This window comes from Brachycentrus maculatus, unplaced genomic scaffold (genome assembly GCF_059751285.1).
Source record: "Brachycentrus maculatus isolate JH-2025_06_01 unplaced genomic scaffold, ASM5975128v1 h1tg000258l, whole genome shotgun sequence".
Classification (NCBI taxonomy): domain Eukaryota; kingdom Metazoa; phylum Arthropoda; class Insecta; order Trichoptera; family Brachycentridae; genus Brachycentrus; species Brachycentrus maculatus.
In genome coordinates this window covers 1,279,085-1,298,538 of record NW_028281009.1, presented here as the reverse complement: position 1 = coordinate 1,298,538, position 19,454 = coordinate 1,279,085, and the positions used below count along the sequence as shown (strand labels likewise).

General features: G+C 29.5%; 2 protein-coding genes across 4 annotated transcripts; both read right to left on the bottom strand.

Annotated features, from left to right (window-relative positions):
- Positions 1-573: 573 nt before the first annotated feature.
- Positions 574-12,656, bottom strand: LOC148305963 (aminoacylase-1-like). 2 transcript variants are annotated; one of them, XM_088265791.1, is made up of 9 exons: positions 12,090-12,656; positions 9,701-9,870; positions 9,016-9,187; positions 7,466-7,612; positions 7,313-7,383; positions 6,383-6,499; positions 4,994-5,089; positions 4,730-4,863; positions 574-845 (listed from the first exon to the last, which is right to left on the bottom strand). In XM_088265791.1, exons 1-9 carry the CDS (start codon positions 12,172-12,174, stop codon positions 641-643), a joined length of 1,197 nt encoding a protein of 398 aa, XP_088121917.1. In that variant the 5' UTR covers positions 12,175-12,656; the 3' UTR covers positions 574-640. The 2 variants fall into 2 exon arrangements, with proteins under 2 accessions (XP_088121917.1, XP_088121918.1); XM_088265792.1 differs by lacking the exon at positions 12,090-12,656 and adding an exon at positions 10,007-10,123.
- Positions 12,657-13,236: 580 nt separating this feature from the next.
- On the bottom strand, positions 13,237-19,018 carry Tpi (triose phosphate isomerase). 2 transcript variants are annotated; one of them, XM_088265794.1, is made up of 6 exons: positions 18,968-19,018; positions 16,547-16,674; positions 15,956-16,067; positions 14,806-14,915; positions 14,235-14,441; positions 13,237-13,765 (listed from the first exon to the last, which is right to left on the bottom strand). In XM_088265794.1, the coding sequence occupies exons 2-6, from the start codon at positions 16,655-16,657 to the stop codon at positions 13,559-13,561; spliced, it is 747 nt and encodes a 248-aa protein (XP_088121920.1). In that variant the 5' UTR covers positions 16,658-16,674; positions 18,968-19,018; the 3' UTR covers positions 13,237-13,558. The 2 variants fall into 2 exon arrangements, with proteins under 2 accessions (XP_088121920.1, XP_088121919.1); XM_088265793.1 differs by having other exon boundaries at positions 18,978-19,018.
- Between the last annotated feature and the right edge of the window lie 436 nt (positions 19,019-19,454).

The following is a 19,454-nucleotide window of genomic DNA, read 5'->3' as shown; positions in this document are numbered from 1 at the left end:
TATGTTAGAATTTAAATAATAACAACACACACACCACCATATATCGCTCACTCCTTTCAAGAACGTCATAAATCAAAAATCGTCAATTTTCAGTTGTGCATGTTTTCGGAATGCCCAGAAAATGTACTATATCCCAGCAAAAGAGGCATATTTTTAACTTAATATTTACCCGCTACAGGGCAGAAAATGTTGTTTTTGCATTTTGAAGAAAATGTATTGTTTAATTATTTTTATAAATAAATTAAATATTTTTCAAATGTAGAAAAAAACCTTCAGGTTTTACCTAAAAAGATCTGTTGCACGGTAAAAAGTTCAATAAGTGGCTTGATATTTATTTTTAATACATTGTGTTTTATTTTTAAACTTTAAAATCGTTCTCCTGAAAAATCAAGTATTTTGATTTATGACGTTCTTGAAAGGAGTGAGCGATATGGTAGACATATTATACGTCTATGACACAGGTTTTCAACCTTTTAAAAATAAATGTATAATATTTAACCAAGATAAAACATTTCAAATGTTCACATTGTACAGACTAAATCATGCATTGTGCTTAAACTATCCAAAACTATGTTTCTTTTTGACTATGTGAATGTTTTGAGTAAAAAGGGAATAAAAAATATACATATTTAAATAAACTTTATGCATTAGCAACAGCAGGTATCAGTTTCTCATATATGTCGATCCCTTTCAAAAATACATCTGCGTGGAGATACTCATCGTGGTCATGCAGTAACACTGGAGTATTGGCCATGGGAGAAAATCCTATAGCTGGGAGACCAATACCTCTCACGTAACGACTATCTGTTCCTCCAGGGAAAATTCTAGGTAATAGATTAAGATTCCTGATGGATGAAAAATACAAAAATTATTGTAATGATAGTGAGAAATAAAACAATTTATTTCACCAAAAGGCTTTTGGGAAAGGTTTGCATTTCTAATAAAAAAATTATATATTTATATATATATATATATATAAGGTAAGTGTCTATAATACTGACCTAGTTTTTGTCTTAAGCCGGTCCATATTTTTAAAATATTTATTTAATATTAAAACGGCTTGATAATTTTTTAAATTTATTTTTATTTTTTAATGGGATAGTTTTATCCTTACAAAGTTAAAAAAATAATAGTCAAAAGTCAAGTGCATATATTAAAATCCACGCAATAAACAGTTAAAGGCTTTGTATTCAATACTGACCTATTCGAAATGGATTATTTCATAATACTGACCGCTGTTGCCCCTATTACTGACTATGAGTGAAAAAGACAACTAAATTCATATTTTAATATATTTTACCATATGTAAACTGGAGTAAGATATAAGTATTTGTAATGGAAATAAATGTAAAAGTAAGTACTTATGTGACAATTTATTATTTATTAAAAAAAAACATATTGGTTAAACAAAATGTATTGTTAATGTATTGTTTTAAGCTCACTATAAATAAGTAATTCTGGAATGGAATAATTTCCTCTAGCATTTAGTCACACCGGTTCTGGAATTGTTTTTATGATTCCTTCTGAAGTATACTATATAGTATCCTGTTTTTCTGGCACTTCCAGTTCAGGCATACCATGACCTTGATCAAAGCGGAACCATCCTTTTTGGGATTTATTACAATTCCTAAAAAATTCCCCTTCCTACTTTACAATACAGGACTCATTTTATTTTAGTTTTTACGAGGAAGATTTTTTGAAGACCCTTGGTGATTTTCAGTTTTTTTTTCTTCTTTTCTGCCACTTTATCTTCTGGCACACAGAGACTGCTTAATCTTTCCTGTCCAGAGTAAAAAAAAACAATCCGCGGGTTCCGAAGGGGGTACTGGCAATACCCCAAGTAAAATGCTAAAAATACAGGTTTTTCACAAATTCGACTAATGTCAAAATGTTTATCATGCTATTGTTATTCTATTTTTTCCATTTAAATTTGAATTTTCTGCAATAAACAATAATTTTCAAAAAAACATAGTTGTGAAGAAGTTCTCTGTGGAAATGACATTCAACTCCGCCCAATGTTTAAGCATCACTGGACACTAGGCGCTTCGGCCGGAAACGATGCAAGCGAGAGGGGGTGAGGAGAGAAAGAGAGAGAGAGAAGCATACTACTCGGTACATACTAGCGGGTTTCTAATTTGTCGTATATTATCGTGAAAAAAAAAACAAAGAATTGTAAAAAAATCAGAAAAAGCGAGAAACAATACAAAAATGACATTACGTTGTATGAACAGTTTGGACTTGGGTTTGGGAATATCTGTCCATCTGTAGCCTGATTTGGAAGTGAACAAATTTTCTTCATTTCTACTGTTGTCTACCATATGTACGGGCTTGACGCTGTTAGAGTCAGATTCATCAAGTTCTTGGATTATATAGTTATCTGAGTCGGCGTCGGAAGCATAATCTTTATTTTCTAACCCTAAATGGAATTCATCATCACTTATATACATACATCAGTGTCCGTATAGCTCAGAAGTTGCTCAATCATATCATCTGTCAATTATTTTCCACTCATTGTTAGGGTAAAGTAAATATTAAAATTATGACAATTTAATTAGTGTAAAAAGGTAGATATTTATAAAATAAATATGAAAATGCAATTGCACCAAGAAATTTCAGTAGATAATTTAAATTAATAATAATTCTTATTAGAAACGAAAAAAAACACTCTGTATTTGCCAAATAACGCTTGCGTAACGAGAACACGATTCACACGCGTGCAAATTTGGGAATCTACCGCCGATGGTTAAACTGTGGAGATAGATACAGCGCTAGTAAAGAAATTGATATCCCCTTCGGAACGGGACAGTTAAACGCTGTTAGAACATTTAAGATCGTGGGATTTGGAGGTTTACAAGGAGTAACCTCATTTGGGTGTGCAACATTAGAGCATGATGGTAGTGTGCCTGATATGTATATACATATATATATATATATATATATATATATATATATATATATATATATATATATATATATATATATATATATATATATATATATATATATATATATATATATATATATATATATATATATATATATATATATATATATATATATATATATATATATATATATATTTATATTTATATTCTACTAACTCTTATCCGCACCCGATGGTGCACTGCATTTGCACTGATGTTGTATTGACGCAGTGTTATCTCGATGGTTACTTACATGAAGGCAAGGTGATCACTCATGCGAGTATAGTGGAATCAGTTTATGTTTGATAATAAACAAAGTTTTTTTTGTTGATATTATGTTAAAAAAGAAAAAATAAATTGTATTTTAACATAAGAAAAATCACAAAAAGATGGCTCAGAACGAAACTCCTTTTCTGAAATAGTATGTGTTTATAATACTGATCTAGATTCGTTTCTATTACTGACCGCTGAAACTATTTATTATAATTATAAAACCAAGCAAAAATATATAGGTCAGAATTAGGCCCCCATAATCCAAAAAGTGTATGCTATCCAAAGCACGCAAGAAATTTACGTATTTAAGAATTTTCACAAATTTATGTAAACTTTAAAAATGCTCTCGTCTTACTCATTACTGACCTATAGGTCAGTAAAGGAAACTAATGAAATTTCGGGTGAATGTAATACTGACAACTTTTATTTTATAAATGTATTGTATTAATCATATGGTTATTTCACAAATACTTTGTTTTTTGTAAATTCAATACACTAAACTAACTAACACATATAAAATATTAGTAAATATCAATCATATAAAAATAATACACCTTTAAAATAAAACTTGAAAGATTAGGCTTGTCTGTTAAGGATTTTCCATGTGCGCGCGCTACTTGCCAGATGTCCAAACTTTAACTGATATTTCAAATATGAAAAATCAAAATATTGACTGTAAAACATTGTCATCACATAACACAAGCATGGCTGCAGTGTTGGTAATATTAAAAATTAGTAATAATTGAACCAGTGTCTTATTATCTGTTGTTTCTTTGAAATAGGTCAGCAATAGGGGCTAGGTCAGTTTTATAGACACTTACCTTATATATATATATATATATATATATATATATATATATATATATATATATACATATATATATATATATATATATATATATATATATATATATATATATATATATATATATATATATATATATATATATATATATATATATATATATATATATATATATATATATATATATAAACTTTGTTTTGATCTAAACACAATATTTTATAATGTTTGTTTGCATGTCTAAATTTTATGAAACATTCTTTATGAAAATTTTATAAACATTCTTCAAGAATGCTGGATTTGCTACACTAGAGTTATTTATTTATTAAGATATTAAGATATCGCAACACAAATGTCTATGGAGAACGAAGATATAGAAGTTTTACAATTTACAGGGCTAACAACTTTTCATTGGCGGGTTTAAATGAACGCTCTGTATACAGTGTAAAATTATATTAATTTCATTTATAAAATCTCATTACTCATATTTGTATGTTTCAATTGAAAACATCATCTGTATTATCCAAGTGAAACATCATTTGCGACATGGTTGTACCTTGCTACTGCCCTGTAAATAACCAAACCTAATATACTCATATCCATAACCTTTTCAATCTGTGTTGAGATATTCAAATCTCGATAGGGATATTTAATTTAATATGAAATGAAATGTAGTTCCACCATGAATTGTCGGTAGAAAATCTGAATCTATAAATACAGTTAAACTTACATTTCATCAGCTGCCTTCTTGAATGCAATCCAGTAAGGATTACTGCTGTCTAGTTTAGTTACATCTACTTTTGGATTCTTCTGTTCAAACTCTATCGAAACACCTTCGCCAGCCTCTTTACACCATCTCCGTATCTAAAAATGTACAAAGTTAATGAAAAACTAGCAGTGTAATTAGCTAATACGTAAAAAACAAATCACTTGTGAAGTTAAGAATACATGTAGTATGTAAATAAAATACATTTAATGTGATTCAATAATTTACCATAGCTTCAAATTCTGCATGGTCCACGTCCACTGTGAGACGAACATCGAAGACTACAGTCAGACTTTCAGGAATAACATTAGTTTGAACACCACCCTGGAAGTAATAATGTTGAAAATCAAATTTGATAAAACTGTGACAAATTTGCATCAAATTACTTACTCATGGAATGAATGATTATAAAATCTTACCATTTATGGAATGCTATCCTTCAGACATGCAAATAAAAATTATATAATTGTGAATGATAAAATTATGATTGATTATGAAATCCATAAAAATAACAAGGAGAAAAATGAGGATTTTTTAGCTGAAAATTCAAGTAAAGACCTTGGGACAAAATTAAAAAATAAGGTCCAATATTTTTCATATTATGGATTGTTAAATTCATTATCTACTTTTTTTTCAAAAGACTACGAATCAGCACTGTTCAAAGCACAAGCTATTTTCTATTTCTTTTCCTATATATCTGTGATATCTTTCACCATGAACTCTTTCACTTATGTCATTTGTATCCCATCAAATAATGCCACACCTATATCCAAGAATCTGGAGGGTAGAACTGATCACCTTACTTTCATGTAACACTGCGTTGATCCGATGTGGTGACCTGTGCACCACATGGATTTAGGACCACAATAGGAGTTAAAGGGCTGGGTTGTGGTCCTGTGGTTAGTGTTGCAGCCTCTGAGTCAAGAGTTTCTATGTTCGAACACAACTTGATTTTTATTTTTGATACCAAGCCACATGGCCTAAGAAAACAGTATTGAATTTGTATAATAGGAACACAAATATTTTTACATTAAAATAAGAATGTTTGACAATTATAGATAAAAGATATTTAAAAAAATCATATATCGTCAGCTCCAACAAAATATCTAGTATGCAATTTTCTAACAAAAATAAGGTCAAAACCATCTCCTGATAAAAATGTTTTGTGATATGCAGTGTTTGTTTTAATTGACTTCAATTGATATTGGGGAAATCCAAACTGATGATTGAATTGATCTAACAATTTTCAGAATCCAATAATTAGAATTTATGTGCCAATATTATTTGAACAATTTATTTGATTATTGTATTCGGTTAGTCAGTCTCCAGAGTTCAGCGGAGTTTAATTATTATATTAATTAATATTAATCTTGACAAAATATTTTTTATCTCTAACAAGTATGTATATTAATTTTCAAGTGTTATTTAAAAATAAAATAATTAATGAAATTTAAAATTTTATAAATCATTTTAATAAAAATAAAAGAAAAAGTTACAACAGTAAATAACAAATTATGAATCAAATATTGAAAATGGTAAGTGATAAATAAATAAAATATAGTAAAAAAATACATAGAGTATAATAAATAATAAAATGTAATTTAAAAAAAAACTTACATATATACGAGTAAGGTTTACAGATGTAACGTCTCCAACAGTAAGAGCGGGATTTGATTGCAATCGCTTTTTCTCCTTTGCTCGAAATTCCATAAACTTGTTGACGATATAGTGCACCTATGAATAGGAAAAAAAAAATTACTGCACCCGCTGCCAATAAATGCTCAAGACAACATAAATAACCTGTTTCAATAGATACTTCAGATTTTAAAATAATAAGAAAATAGTAATAAATTACATATAATAATACATAATTATAATACTTATATTTTGTGATGACTGTGAGAGAGAAAAGATCCAAGAAATAGTATGTGGATAGTAAAATTGTTTCTTTGGAGTTAGGGCCAATTATCATGCCAGTCCACTAGGATATTCCAACAAAAATCTATTCCAAGATTTTATATACGCATAGGAGCCAGAAGTGTTGGCAGTTTAGGTGAAAGATCATTTACATGAGGCCAATTGCAATGTCAGTTTACTAATCAATTTTGCATAGTAGACTGACGTCTAACTAACTGGTTAGGAAAGCACATTTACGACCAGGCCAATAGAAAAACCAATCCAGAGCACACACAGTGAGGGAAACTATAGGCGCTGAGCGATTCTGCCAAAGTATTCTAATTTAGTAGATTAGCTTAAAAAAATGTTTTGAGAACATTCCATTGTCATGAAATTTCCATTTACATGAAGCCAATATTAACATAGATTAGTGAAATAGCTTGAATATTGGCCTCGTATAAATCCATTAGGGTTTCATGTAAAGATAGAGTAATGTTTCAGATGTTGAGAAAATGTATTTCTCAATGGAACAGTTTATGCCAAACCTTATACCTATGAGAAGCTTAAATTTGAATAGAGCTTGACTTTTATTACCGATTCTGTTAAAAAGATAATAAATAAAATTCAGAAACATAATTTTTTTATTCTTACTTTTTCGCCAGCAGTATTATCAAGCAGAAGTGATCCATGACCTGGAGGTCCCCGGCAAGTTATAATTATATCTGCAATCAAGCATTTAAATAATAACAATTTAAAAAAATATTATAACATATGAAAGTTAGTTTCAAATGTTTTTTTACTCACGCCAAATATTTCTTTCCCCATAGAAGAGAACATAATCTTCTGTGGGACTAGCCATTCCTTCGTCCAATGCCACTCCAACATTTAGGGCTCTAAAATCATTTGTGTGTACGAATTTCTCCATGCCATCATCACCACCGATTTCCTCATCTAAATTTATGAACAAAAGTAAAGATAATTAATTTTTCTAATAAAAAGTCTTCTATTCTTGTCAAAATTACTAAGAAATATGAAACATAATTATACTCTTTGCTATCAACAAAGATGCTTATTTTTCTTTCCCTTTTTGTGTTATTCAATGCCGAAGGTTGGCTATAATCATGACGATTTTTATTTTGTCCACTCTACACAGCTATTTTTATTTTAGTCACTCTACACAGCGGCTTAGTGCTACAGTAGAATCACTCTCTCAATTTTTTAATCCAGAATCTTAGGAAGTCTTCTTTCTATAAATGTGCTCTTGTAATATACAGGGTGTGGCAACTAAATTTGCTGATTTGTATTTAGCGCCAAGCACTGAAGGGGGATCGTAGGGTGGAATTGATCTCATTCCAAAGGAGAGGTCTTAAAGTTTTGATTGCTACCTTGTCAGTAACCACCATGCAGTGGACCGGTGTGCATCGCGCGTTTGCCATCGAAGCGTTTTTTTCGAATGACCACTCCGCTATCGCCACTCAACATGCCTTCTACACTCAGTTCAATATTCGACTTAGTTGTCGGGCTCTCTAAATCTGTCCACTCATAAAACAATGAATTGCCAACCTCCCGGGAAACTTTGAGACCTCTCATTTAGAATAAGACTAATTCCATCTTTCTATGACCCTCCCTCAATATTTGGTGCCAAATACAAATCAGAAAAGTTAGCTGCCGCACCCCGTATTATTTCTTTTTTTCATATGTATTCCCTTCATGAAATGGCTAAAGTACTCTAGCTTACTTTTCATTGCAGTGTCTATAACTTCTCTGTCTTATCCCACCCATCTTAAAACATTTTCACGCACAGATTGAGGTTGAAGTGTCTATTAATAAGGGGATCACGCATTTTGAAGAAGCATTTTCTCACCATTTCTATCCCGAGTTTGATATGTTAGGAGTGGTCCCATTGGTCATAAAGCCATTGCTTGTTTTATTAAAAAAGTATTCATATATTCTAATGTGTCTTAAGTGAGATAGTCGGGGTTCAGAATCGAAAATTTAAATTGAACAAGTCTATTAAATCCTAATACATATAAATATACCCCTGCACCAGAGATATATTCGCGTGAATCTAGCAAAACCAAAGTGATGTTACAGTTTACTCTGGTCTATTTAGAGCCTTGACAAACTTACCTGTATAAATTTGGAAATAAAAGAATATAATTTTTCAGTTCTGTTATTATTATGTAAATTACTGCATAATTAAAAAAAAACTGGACCAAAAATGGTGACAGAGACACCCCCACTAACCATTTGTCAATGTAAATTAGATAATTCAAATGATTCAGAAATAAATAAATTAAAGCAATTTTAAGTGCAAAGAGCCTATTAAAATAAAACATTTAAATATATATTACCAGGTACAAAACAGATGTGAAGAGTCCTTCTGAGTCTTATCCCCTTTGACTTGAGTCTACGAACAGTCTCCAAGTATTGGATTCCGACACATTTCATATCTTGTGATCCGCGGGCAAATATCTTCCCATCGTCATCAATATGTGCGCTAAATGGAGGATATGTCCAGCTTTCCTGTATAAAAAAATAAAATTAATCAAATATGTACTTGTTATTTTTTTTAAACTTTTGAATCTTGAATAAAGTGAAAATTGAACTGAAATTTTGGGACACAAATTGATTGCATTTTCATATTTCAGATGTCGTTATTGAAGTAAAGTACTTTATTGAAGTACATTTTAGTAAAATCAGTTCAAATTAATACTTTTGAGTTATCTTTGCTATACTGTAATGATAAAATGGAATAGAAGGTTTATGTAAACACCAAAAAATGTTATCAGTCAAGCATGAGAATTATGTAAATATACAAGCAAAAAGCTATACAATATTTCGTAATTGGATGTTCGTCTCATTATTTGAAAAGCTTTATATATTACATGTACATATTATATATTACATATTAAGTAATACTGTTTTCAAATAATAATGCAGAAGAACAATGAAAATGAGATAACTTATGATATTTTAAATGATGTAATAAGGTGTTTTATTTTAGTATGATAAACTAATTTTATATAAAGTTCTCACAGGGAATACTGGAACCACATCCATGTGAGAATTTAGTAAGCATGTTGGTAGATTTGGTTCTGTTCCCTCCCAGGATAACACAGCAATAGGTTTCTTGGGAACTATTTCATACATTGCGTAAGACAATCCAATCCCCTTTGCCTGCTTCTTCAAGAAGTTTAAACATGGATCTGAAAATGTGAGATCGTAAGGCCATTGAAAATGTCAGCTATTTTTCAATGGTTCTAACCTATTTTGGAAGAGTGGATGGAAATGACAAGTGGAAAAACGTTATTGTCACGTTAGTGATGCAAATGTAGCACTAACCAGTAAGTCACATACAAAACAAGCTGTTAATAACACACTTCAAGATACAAAATTTAAGTCACAATACGGTGTTTGTGCATAGTGCTATTTGCATGTTGGTGTAGTGAGGAGTATCTTCGCGAAGGAATGGTAAGTGCTCAATACTACATTAATATTTTTTTTAATTATGATAAACCTGGCTATGAACAATGGAAATCAAATATTCATTATTCAGTTTTTGCATTCATTTTGGAGTTAAGCTTATATGCATTTTATAATAAATTTGTATAATCAAAACAGAATATTGGTATCCGATACTAATTATAAATTTCAACTCAACATGTACCCTGAAATTATAAATATTATTTTATTTAAATAATGAAACAAGTTTCAATTAATATTTTGATTTGTGTCCTTGTTAGTACCCAATTGGGTCACAAAGGAAACTGTCAATTTAGCAACCAGATGAAATCAATTCATAGCGTTCGCAACACCACGATAAATTCAATGTACCTAACTACTAGTTCAGTGGAAAATTATTTTTCTTCTTAAAAACAAATTTTATGAAATAAAATCATTGTATTATTAAATATTTCATTGACATAATAGAATAAAGTTTTTTTTAAATGTTTCATAATGAATTATTCTCATTTTTAATTTTAATTTTACTAAGAAAATACCACTATTTTTTAAAATCTATTATGACACATATTTCGATACAGTCCGCATCATTTTCAAATACCACATGATGCGAAATAAAAATAAAGTGGAATGCATCGAAATATGTGTCACAAAATAATTTAAGAACTAGTGGAATTTACTAAGTAAAAGTTAAATACAAAACGGATAGATATTAATACAAAGTGTTGTTGCTGAATCAATTAATAAAATTAATTATTCTCATTTATTGCTACAAAAACCTGTTGACAGTCATAATGGAATTTAAATAATATCTTAAATATATTTCGTTTCTCATTATTGATGAGATAGCTGACATCAATCTTTATAATTATATATATCGCTCACTCCTTTCAAGAACGTCATAAATCAAAAATCGTAAATTTTCAGTTGTGGATGTTCAGTTCGGAATGCTCAGAAAATGTACTATATCCCAGCAGAAGAGGGATATTTTTTAATTAATATTTACCCGCTACAGGGCAGAAAATGTTATTTTTGCATTTTGAGGAAAAGGTATAGTTTCATTATTTTTTTAAATATACTAAACATTTTTCAAATGGAGAAAAAACCTTCAGGTTTTACCTGAAAAGAACTGTTACACAGTAAAAAGTTCAATAAATGGCTTGATATTTATTTTCAATACATTGTATATTTTTAAACTTTAAAAACGTTCTCCTGAAAATTCAAGTTTTTTTATTTATGACGTTCTTGAAAGGAGTGAGCGATATGTCAATATACATAGAATAATGTGATGATTGCATGTTAAATTTATTTTTAACAATGCAAAAACAAATTATAGAATATCTATTTAAATGTTTGTTTTTTTGATAAGATATAATGTGGATTGTACATAAAGGTATATGTAATTTATATTTGAAAAGAGATAAGGCATTGTAGTATAGAGTACATATTTGTGAGGATAACTAGTATGTATTTAATAAAATATGTGGCATAACAACATAATTTCTTTTAGAGATAATACAATTTCATACGATAATAAATTCATTTATGTTGTCTTATTTTGATGATTTCTTATTTTTCTGTATAAAGTTCTTTCCAAGTAATATTCTAAACTCCTTTGAATAAATTGTGATAGTTATATACAATATATTTTGTTCTATTTATCTCCATCTGAAAATGGCAAGTTTTTGAAGTATTTTAAATTTAGTATCTTCTTTCTAAATACTCTTTTTTCAACAACAAAAAAACAATCTACACTATATGCATATTTAAGTATTTATTTAAAAATTCAATGTGATAATCTTCTTCATGTTAATTCTAAAACACTATTAAATAAATAATATACTAACTGCACCATTAAATTATTACTTGTATCTGGAAATTGCATTTTTAAATATATAAAACATAATAGATTTTCAGCAAACTTCAAGAACTTATAAGGTAATGGATATTTAAAGAGACTCACCATAGTCTATATTTGGATGCACACTCGCAATCTGGAGATATTCTACGAAGTTTTTAATTTCTGGGTTATTTTTCCACTGAGCCATGGTGAGCGAAATGTATTTGTCAGAATATACAAAATCCCTTTACATCAACGCGCAACACGTTACTGATAGAAGACGATGCTGAGTGCAGCAGCTGATATTTTAACTGACACACAGATATCACGGTGGGTCTCGAGTACATATTATATAAATTGACGCTGATTATATTATTCTCAGCACGAACAGAATAACCTGGTCACGTGAAAGGTATTTACTCTATCAACTATATTTAAATCTAAGTCGAAACTCGATTAGTATCCCAGCATGCAATTCGATTGTTGAGGCATATAGATATTTAACGCGTATTCTTTTATGAAATGCTTAAATAGCACACTTTCAAAACAATTATAATTTTCTTTATTTTAATATAAAGGAAATAGTATAATGAATTATTATTATCATTTACTATTAGATATACTAAATTGACATTTCATTTGACACTTAACACACATTTTTGACAGCTGGATTTGACTTTTCTTTAGTGTGACCACGTGACTAGAGTGGAGGGATGATATGATTGTCCTCCAAATATTTTGAAATGGGTAGGTACCTACTTTCTAATGCGGTAAGATAATGATGTACATTGCACTTGGTATTTTGTTGGGTTATAAAAATTAAATTGTGAAGCGTTGTTTTATCTCGAAAAAAAAAATCTTAGAAAAAAAAAACAACAATTTTTAAAAATATTAAAAGAGCTTTAACAATTTATTAATTTTTAATAACTTACTTTTATTTTACTTTTATAAATGTTATTTCTTTAATGCCCAGATTTTTTTCTCTTTAAAAAACTTGATACAATTTAGGAAAGATTGCTAGAATTGTTGTAAAACATATTCATTTTCAAATCAGTTAATTGACTGAATTTGAATGCTTTAGAGTGCATGTAAAAATCTGCCAACCGAATATCAATACTGGTCTGTTAGCTTTAGAGGTTGACAAGAAAGAGAACCTTCTCAAAACTCATAAGACCATCCGTCAATTTCTGAAAATTCATTAAAAAATACAATAATCTTTTGGTTTTCTAACATCTACAAAATTGCTTTACGGGTAAATAAAAAAAAAGCATTTTTATTTGGAATCAATAATATATTCTATGTAAAGTAAATAAACAATATGCATTTAGTATAAAAGTAACATGCACATAAAACTTGTAAATCTTAATGTAATTTTTAAAATGCAGTTACAAAAAAGTGATTGCAACTTCTATTTTACAAAACTGTTTACAAAGATTAAGCTACCATAGTTTATCTTCTAAAAAGAGTTGTAGTTATTACACAACATGTATTTTTTAAATATTTATACAAACTGCAACGACTAGTTAAATAGCTCAGGACTGATTTTAATGAAAAAACAGATGAAATTTTATATGATTGAATGTCTCATTTTTTTACTGTCTTGCATTAATAATGTCCACAAATTCGGGTTTCAGACTGGCACCTCCTACAAGGAATCCATCAATATCTGGGCATGCAGCCAGCTCTTTGCAGTTTGAGGCAGTTACAGACCCTCCATACTGAATGCGGACAGCATTTGCAACGGCTTCAGAAACATTAGCAGACAGCCATTTACGGAGAGAAGCGTGAACATCCTGGGCCTAAAAACAAACAAGAAACGAAAAAAAACATTTAACTTTTTACGTATAAAAAAAAGTAATATGGATTTAAAACATAAAATAAAGTTTTCTTTATTTTATTTCTCAGTATAATTTCTCAGTATAAAGCAATTAACACAATTTTAAATTTATTCCAATTTAATTTGCTGCTTTTGTCAGTTTGTCAACAAAAAATATGAATATAACATCAATATGTAATTTTTTTTCAAATTCTTAAATTGAAATTTGACTTTCGGTCCTTTCAATTTCGATTTGAGCTATTATTGTACATACTTAAGATGCTGAAAAGAATTAATGCTTGATATTAATCAATTAATAAATATACCACTCCATTATAGGATGTATCAAACTTTGGTCAAAGTAAGATTATATATATTATGTTTGAATGTCATTAATTGAAAAAAAATATATATTTATTGAAGCACAAAAATGTAATATATATAATTATTACCTGTTGTGGGGTGGCAGTCTTGCCAGTGCCGATGGCCCAGACGGGTTCATAAGCGATGACAACGTTAGTCCAGTCAGCTCCAATTCCACCAACTAAGGCTTTAGTCTGACGGAAGACCACTTCCTCGGTTTTGCCCGCTTCTCGCTCCTCCAAGGTCTCTCCGATGCAGGCAATTACCTTTAATCCTGACTGCAGGGCATGTGTGACCTTAAAAGTACATTTTTTGAGGATTTTTTATTCATGCATCATTTTCAGGGAACGGTCTAAAATAAGATCATTTTGAATTTCGGATAATATAAGCTGTGCAAATTTGTTCCCAAAACCTTTGGCCTAAGAATCCAATAAAAAAAGCTTCTTAATTAAGTAATTGAATTTTTGTTTTTTTTTTCTTTTGTTATAGTATAAGCAGTATGATATTTTTAATTATAAAAATGCAGTTGCGATTTTTATAAGGTAAAATATAATTTATAATTGTATACTAACTATAAGATGCAATGAGACATCTTTTAATTAATTTAAAAAGAAACAGAATAATAAAGTTAATTAAATAAATACATATCATATTAAATACCTTATCAGCAATAAGTTGGTCACTCTCTCCGAAAATAGCTCTTCTTTCGGAGTGTCCAATAATGACCCAATTGCAACCAACATCTTTAATCATGTCGGGAGAAATTTCACCTGCAGTAAAAAAGTTTATTTGTACATTCTTATTAATATAATTAAACTGATTAAAATGGAAGATAAATAAAAGAATCACATAGTAATGCTTATGGTTCATAACTCAATCTTTTTACCAGTTTAATGAGCCTTAAAATAATAATAATAATAATAACATTTATCTATATAAAATTAGCATTTTATCTGGTAAATTACTGTCGCTCAGAACCCATGACTTTATAATGGCTTTTTGTTATTTTTCATACCTACCTCTATAAGAAAAGGCTTATGGTAGACTATGTCTATGGTGTTTTTCTATTGGTCAGTATGACATTATATCAGTTTATGCATGATCAAACCTCGAGTTTGGCTTAACTATCAAAAAGTTAGTTTATTTATTTATTTAAGGTAATGGGATAAAATATTTTTTTATTGATATTTGTATTATAATATTATCAACAAAGATAAAGAAATAGTTACATTTATTACTGTTTTTTACCTAATTACATTTTTAATACTTCATGCAGTATCCTGGCGTATTTGATATTATTACAGTACATGTCATGATATTATTAGTACATATTTTACATATTGAGATGACCTCATTTAACGCTTTTTCATTTAGCTCTGGAACAGATTCCTGTGTTAAGTGAACTCTAATTGTAAGCATGCGATTTGCTTGGTGAATTGCTTTAGAAAAGAAAGTTTGAAAGTATAAAATGGTGCTTTTGGTAAGAGCGAAATATATTAGGTAAAAAAAAATATTGTCAAATATATATATTTTATAGGCATATATACCATTTTTTAAAACATTGAAAATTACTTCCAATGGTCATTGAAAATGTAAACATTGCTACCAACAAACCAGCTATTGATATTTTTAGTACAATAAATCTTCAAAAATGTGCAACAAACACAAGAAAATAACTAGAAAGTATAAATTCAAGTTAATTACGATATTTATTTTTTAACGTTGTTTTAAAAAATGCTTTTATGAAAAATTTAAAGCTTCATTTAAACAGGTGTTTTTAAAAAAAAATCTTTGAGGCAAAATAATTTACCTGTGAAAGCTCCCTTTGCCACTTTGTAGCAGTTTTGTGCGGCAACTCCGATACTTGCAGGTAGACCATTACGAGCAAATTCTAAATAGATTGAAGGGCAACCGATGACAACCTGTGATACAAAATAGAGTCTTTGTACAACTAAATGTAGATACAACTACAGTGAGTTTCGTGGATTCTCTTTTAAATAAAAGTTCATTGACAGTTTCTAATAAATATCAAATTGAATCTGTGCATTTAGTAAGTTTAAGTGAGAAAAATTCAAACAATTTTTCCTATAATGGAAAACAATATTTTAAGTTTTATCCAGATAAAAATGATTGCAGGAGGTTTCATATTTGTTCTCCGGTACTGAACCCGCTACAAATACTAGATATTATGTTCACTTGTGATGTAAACACGTACTTTAATCACAATTCCGTGCAATGTATTCCTGAAAAACCAAATGACTGTGAACTTTGAATGCGATATGAACATTAAGCAATTATTTAATAAAAATTCCTACTACGTGCAACAAAGTGCAATTAACAGAAGGCCAATTTCAAGACGTTATAATGAGCCATTGTTTACATAATATTTGATGGTTATTACCTCAGTATTGGGATCAAGGGGACCTTTCTTTAAGGTGTCCATAATCCCTGTAATCTGGGCCTTATCTCCATTCATCTTCCAGTTTCCTCCAACACAGAATTTGCGAGACATTTTGAGCTTGATATTACCTGTGGAAGAATAACATATGAAGAGTGTCTTATCCATATCCGTAAACTGAACATATATTATACAGTTGAAGCTCTCATAACGAGCACCTTTCATAAAGAGTAATTCGCATAACGAGAAAAATAAAATGTGAAAAAGTTGCTCCCTTAACGAGTGATGTTTCGCATAATGAGTAACAGAGAAAGGGCAAGTCCCTTTTATACGATATTCACTTGTGAACCGGGACTTTCACGGCTTGGGAAGGAGGTTTACCAAGAGGACCCTCACTTCTGCTTTGAAAAAACTTTGGCCAAAGAGCGTTGTCAAATGTGATTTTGAAACAGTAACTGTGGAGTCTGCAGTCAACGAGATTGTGTCATTAGCCAATAACATGGGACTCGAGGTGGATAACAACGATATTGAAGAGCTTGTGAAAGAGTACAGCTAAGAGCTGACCACCGAAGAACACATTTTTACCAAATTTTGAAGCTTCAGTAAAAACAAATGTCTTAAAACAGTTTTCTAGTTAAAAGGGATTGATTATTTGTCATAAATTCATATTTTTATTCATGTTTTTTTTTTCAAATCTAAATTATATTCCGAGTTTTTACACTTCTTAACAATTAAGTAATTTTATTTGAATAAACGTTACAATAAATAATTTTAAAAAATCATTTTCTTTCGGCCTGGAACGCATTATTGTATTTTACATTGATTTGTATGGAAAAGACGCGCCGAATGGATCGGCCACGTGCTAAGACAAGAGGGTTTCCTGCACCAAATAATAGAGGGGACGATCGAGGGAATAAATGCCAGAGGACGCCCACGCCGCAATTACCTAAGCGACTTATACATGGGCTGCCCGACGTATGAGGAGCTGCAGAAGACTTCCGAAAATAGGGGAGAATGGCGAAAAAGATGTCATCTGTTGCTACAGACCAATCCGCAGGATTGAGACCAAAGAAGAAGTATGGGAAAAAATGTTTCGCTTAACGATTAAGATGCTGGAACGAATTAAACTCGTTATGAGAGGTTCCACTGTATTTATGAAAATAATAAGTCTGGAAGTTCCCCAGGTTCCCTGTTCTAATTTTTTGCTGATAAATTGCTGATAAATTGCTGATAAATTTTACTTAATGTGTCACCTTATAAAATTGACAGACATCACTTCATACAAAGTATAACATCACTCTTTTTACATTTTTTTCCAGCACCATATTTATTTTTGATACTATATTTTAAAGTTATAATGTACATTCACATTTGTAAATTTTTTGATATACATAATAAAATTCAGTACAAAAAAATAAAATAAGAACAATTTAAATCCATACTACTCTGATTTTTTGAAGAAAACAAGCAAAATCTGCAAAACAGTAGGCAGGTTTAAATGAAAATAAAAGCTGAAAATCTTGCTGTTTTTTTAAAAATTATTATTATTAAAAATAAAAAAATAAATCAGTTTAAATCCATAATACTTTCATTTTTTAAGAAAAGAAAAAAAACAAATAATTTATGGAAAACAATAGGCAGATTTTAAATGAAAATAAAATTCTGAATGTCTTGGTATGTTTATTTTAATTTTATTAAAAATACACTGGTTTAAAAAAAACTCTAATTATCATATTCTGGATAAAAATGTCTTGAAATATGTTCCTTTGTGAAAATTAACCAACACTGACTTTTTTAAAGTAAGATTTTTTTTATAATGGGCTGCGAAAACTGAATATTATTTGTTTCTATGGATGTTGCTGGACGATCTCAATGTGACAGACTACTGTATTAATGTTTGATAATGTACAAAGTAAACTATAAAAGTAAATTCTGCTTGAGAATAACTCTTCTAAAAGTGAATAATATAGCTGGAGTCAAGGTATAGCGTTACTTTTGAAACAGTTACAAGATGAACACCGATTCTAGGTTTATAATTTGATAATAATTCACCTGACTGAGATTTCTAACATCAAAATATTGAATAAAACTTTAAAATTGAACTTTAAATAACTTAGATCCGACATAGGCATTTCTAACCCTCGCCACAAATGTAATACGATATTACGATACATTTAATACAATTGGTTTTCATATTTCATGAAAACCAATTGAAACATACAATAAATAATATCAGTTAAAATTCTGTCCGATAAAAAGGATTCCAATAAGACGAATCTGAAAGAAAATTACGTAAAAAATCCATAAGCTGTATAAAAATTACCCACAAATATAAAAATAATTGTGGATGCATAAATGAAGCATAAGATTTTTAAAACAATGAAGTAAGGGATAAGGTTTTCAAGCCAATAAAAGTACATATACATATATTTACCGGTCACACACCAAAACCGCGAACTTCGATTTTTGACTGTCAAAATGTCAAACAAAGGTCAAAGCGGGCGAATAAATGTACTAACGGCTAGAAGTTCATTTCAACATGTAAGTAAGCTAAAATAACTCTTACGTTCATCAATCGAAGGATAAATTTTAGCGTTACAAACTTTCAAGGTTGAAGTTCCTAGAATATAATTCTTATCTTTTTTTAGTTAAGTAGGTATATTATCCAAATTATATACTTTTAGCTAGAATCTTTTGAACTCCCGGATGTATTAAAATTAGGTATACATTTATACAATATATGTATAGGTATATATAATATATATACAAAAGTTCCAAGAATGCAACAGATAAGTTAGTCGACTACGTATTATTAGTCGAAACGTATTATGCATTTTATCAACGTTTTGTGCAGGAACACTTTCCATCAAAAAATATTTAATTAGAGATTGGTTGTGCTTCCCTGGTTTCA

Coding starts and splice junctions, on each gene's coding strand:
- LOC148305963 (XM_088265791.1), bottom strand. CDS start 12,174: ATGGCTCAGTGGAAAAATAACCCAGAAATTAAAAACTTCGTAGAATAT. Junction 9,188..9,700: donor ATGTGGTTCCAGTATTCCCT/GTGAGAACTTTA, acceptor TTTTTTATACAG/GAAAGCTGGACATATCCTCC. Junction 846..4,729: donor AAGAAGGCAGCTGATGAAAT/GTAAGTTTAACT, acceptor TTCATCCATCAG/GAATCTTAATCTATTACCTA.
- Tpi (XM_088265794.1), bottom strand. CDS start 16,657: ATGTCTCGCAAATTCTGTGTTGGAGGAAACTGGAAGATGAATGGAGAT. Junction 14,916..15,955: donor GGCAAAGGGAGCTTTCACAG/GTAAATTATTTT, acceptor TTTTTACTGCAG/GTGAAATTTCTCCCGACATG. Junction 14,442..14,805: donor ACCAACTTATTGCTGATAAG/GTATTTAATATG, acceptor TGTACTTTTAAG/GTCACACATGCCCTGCAGTC.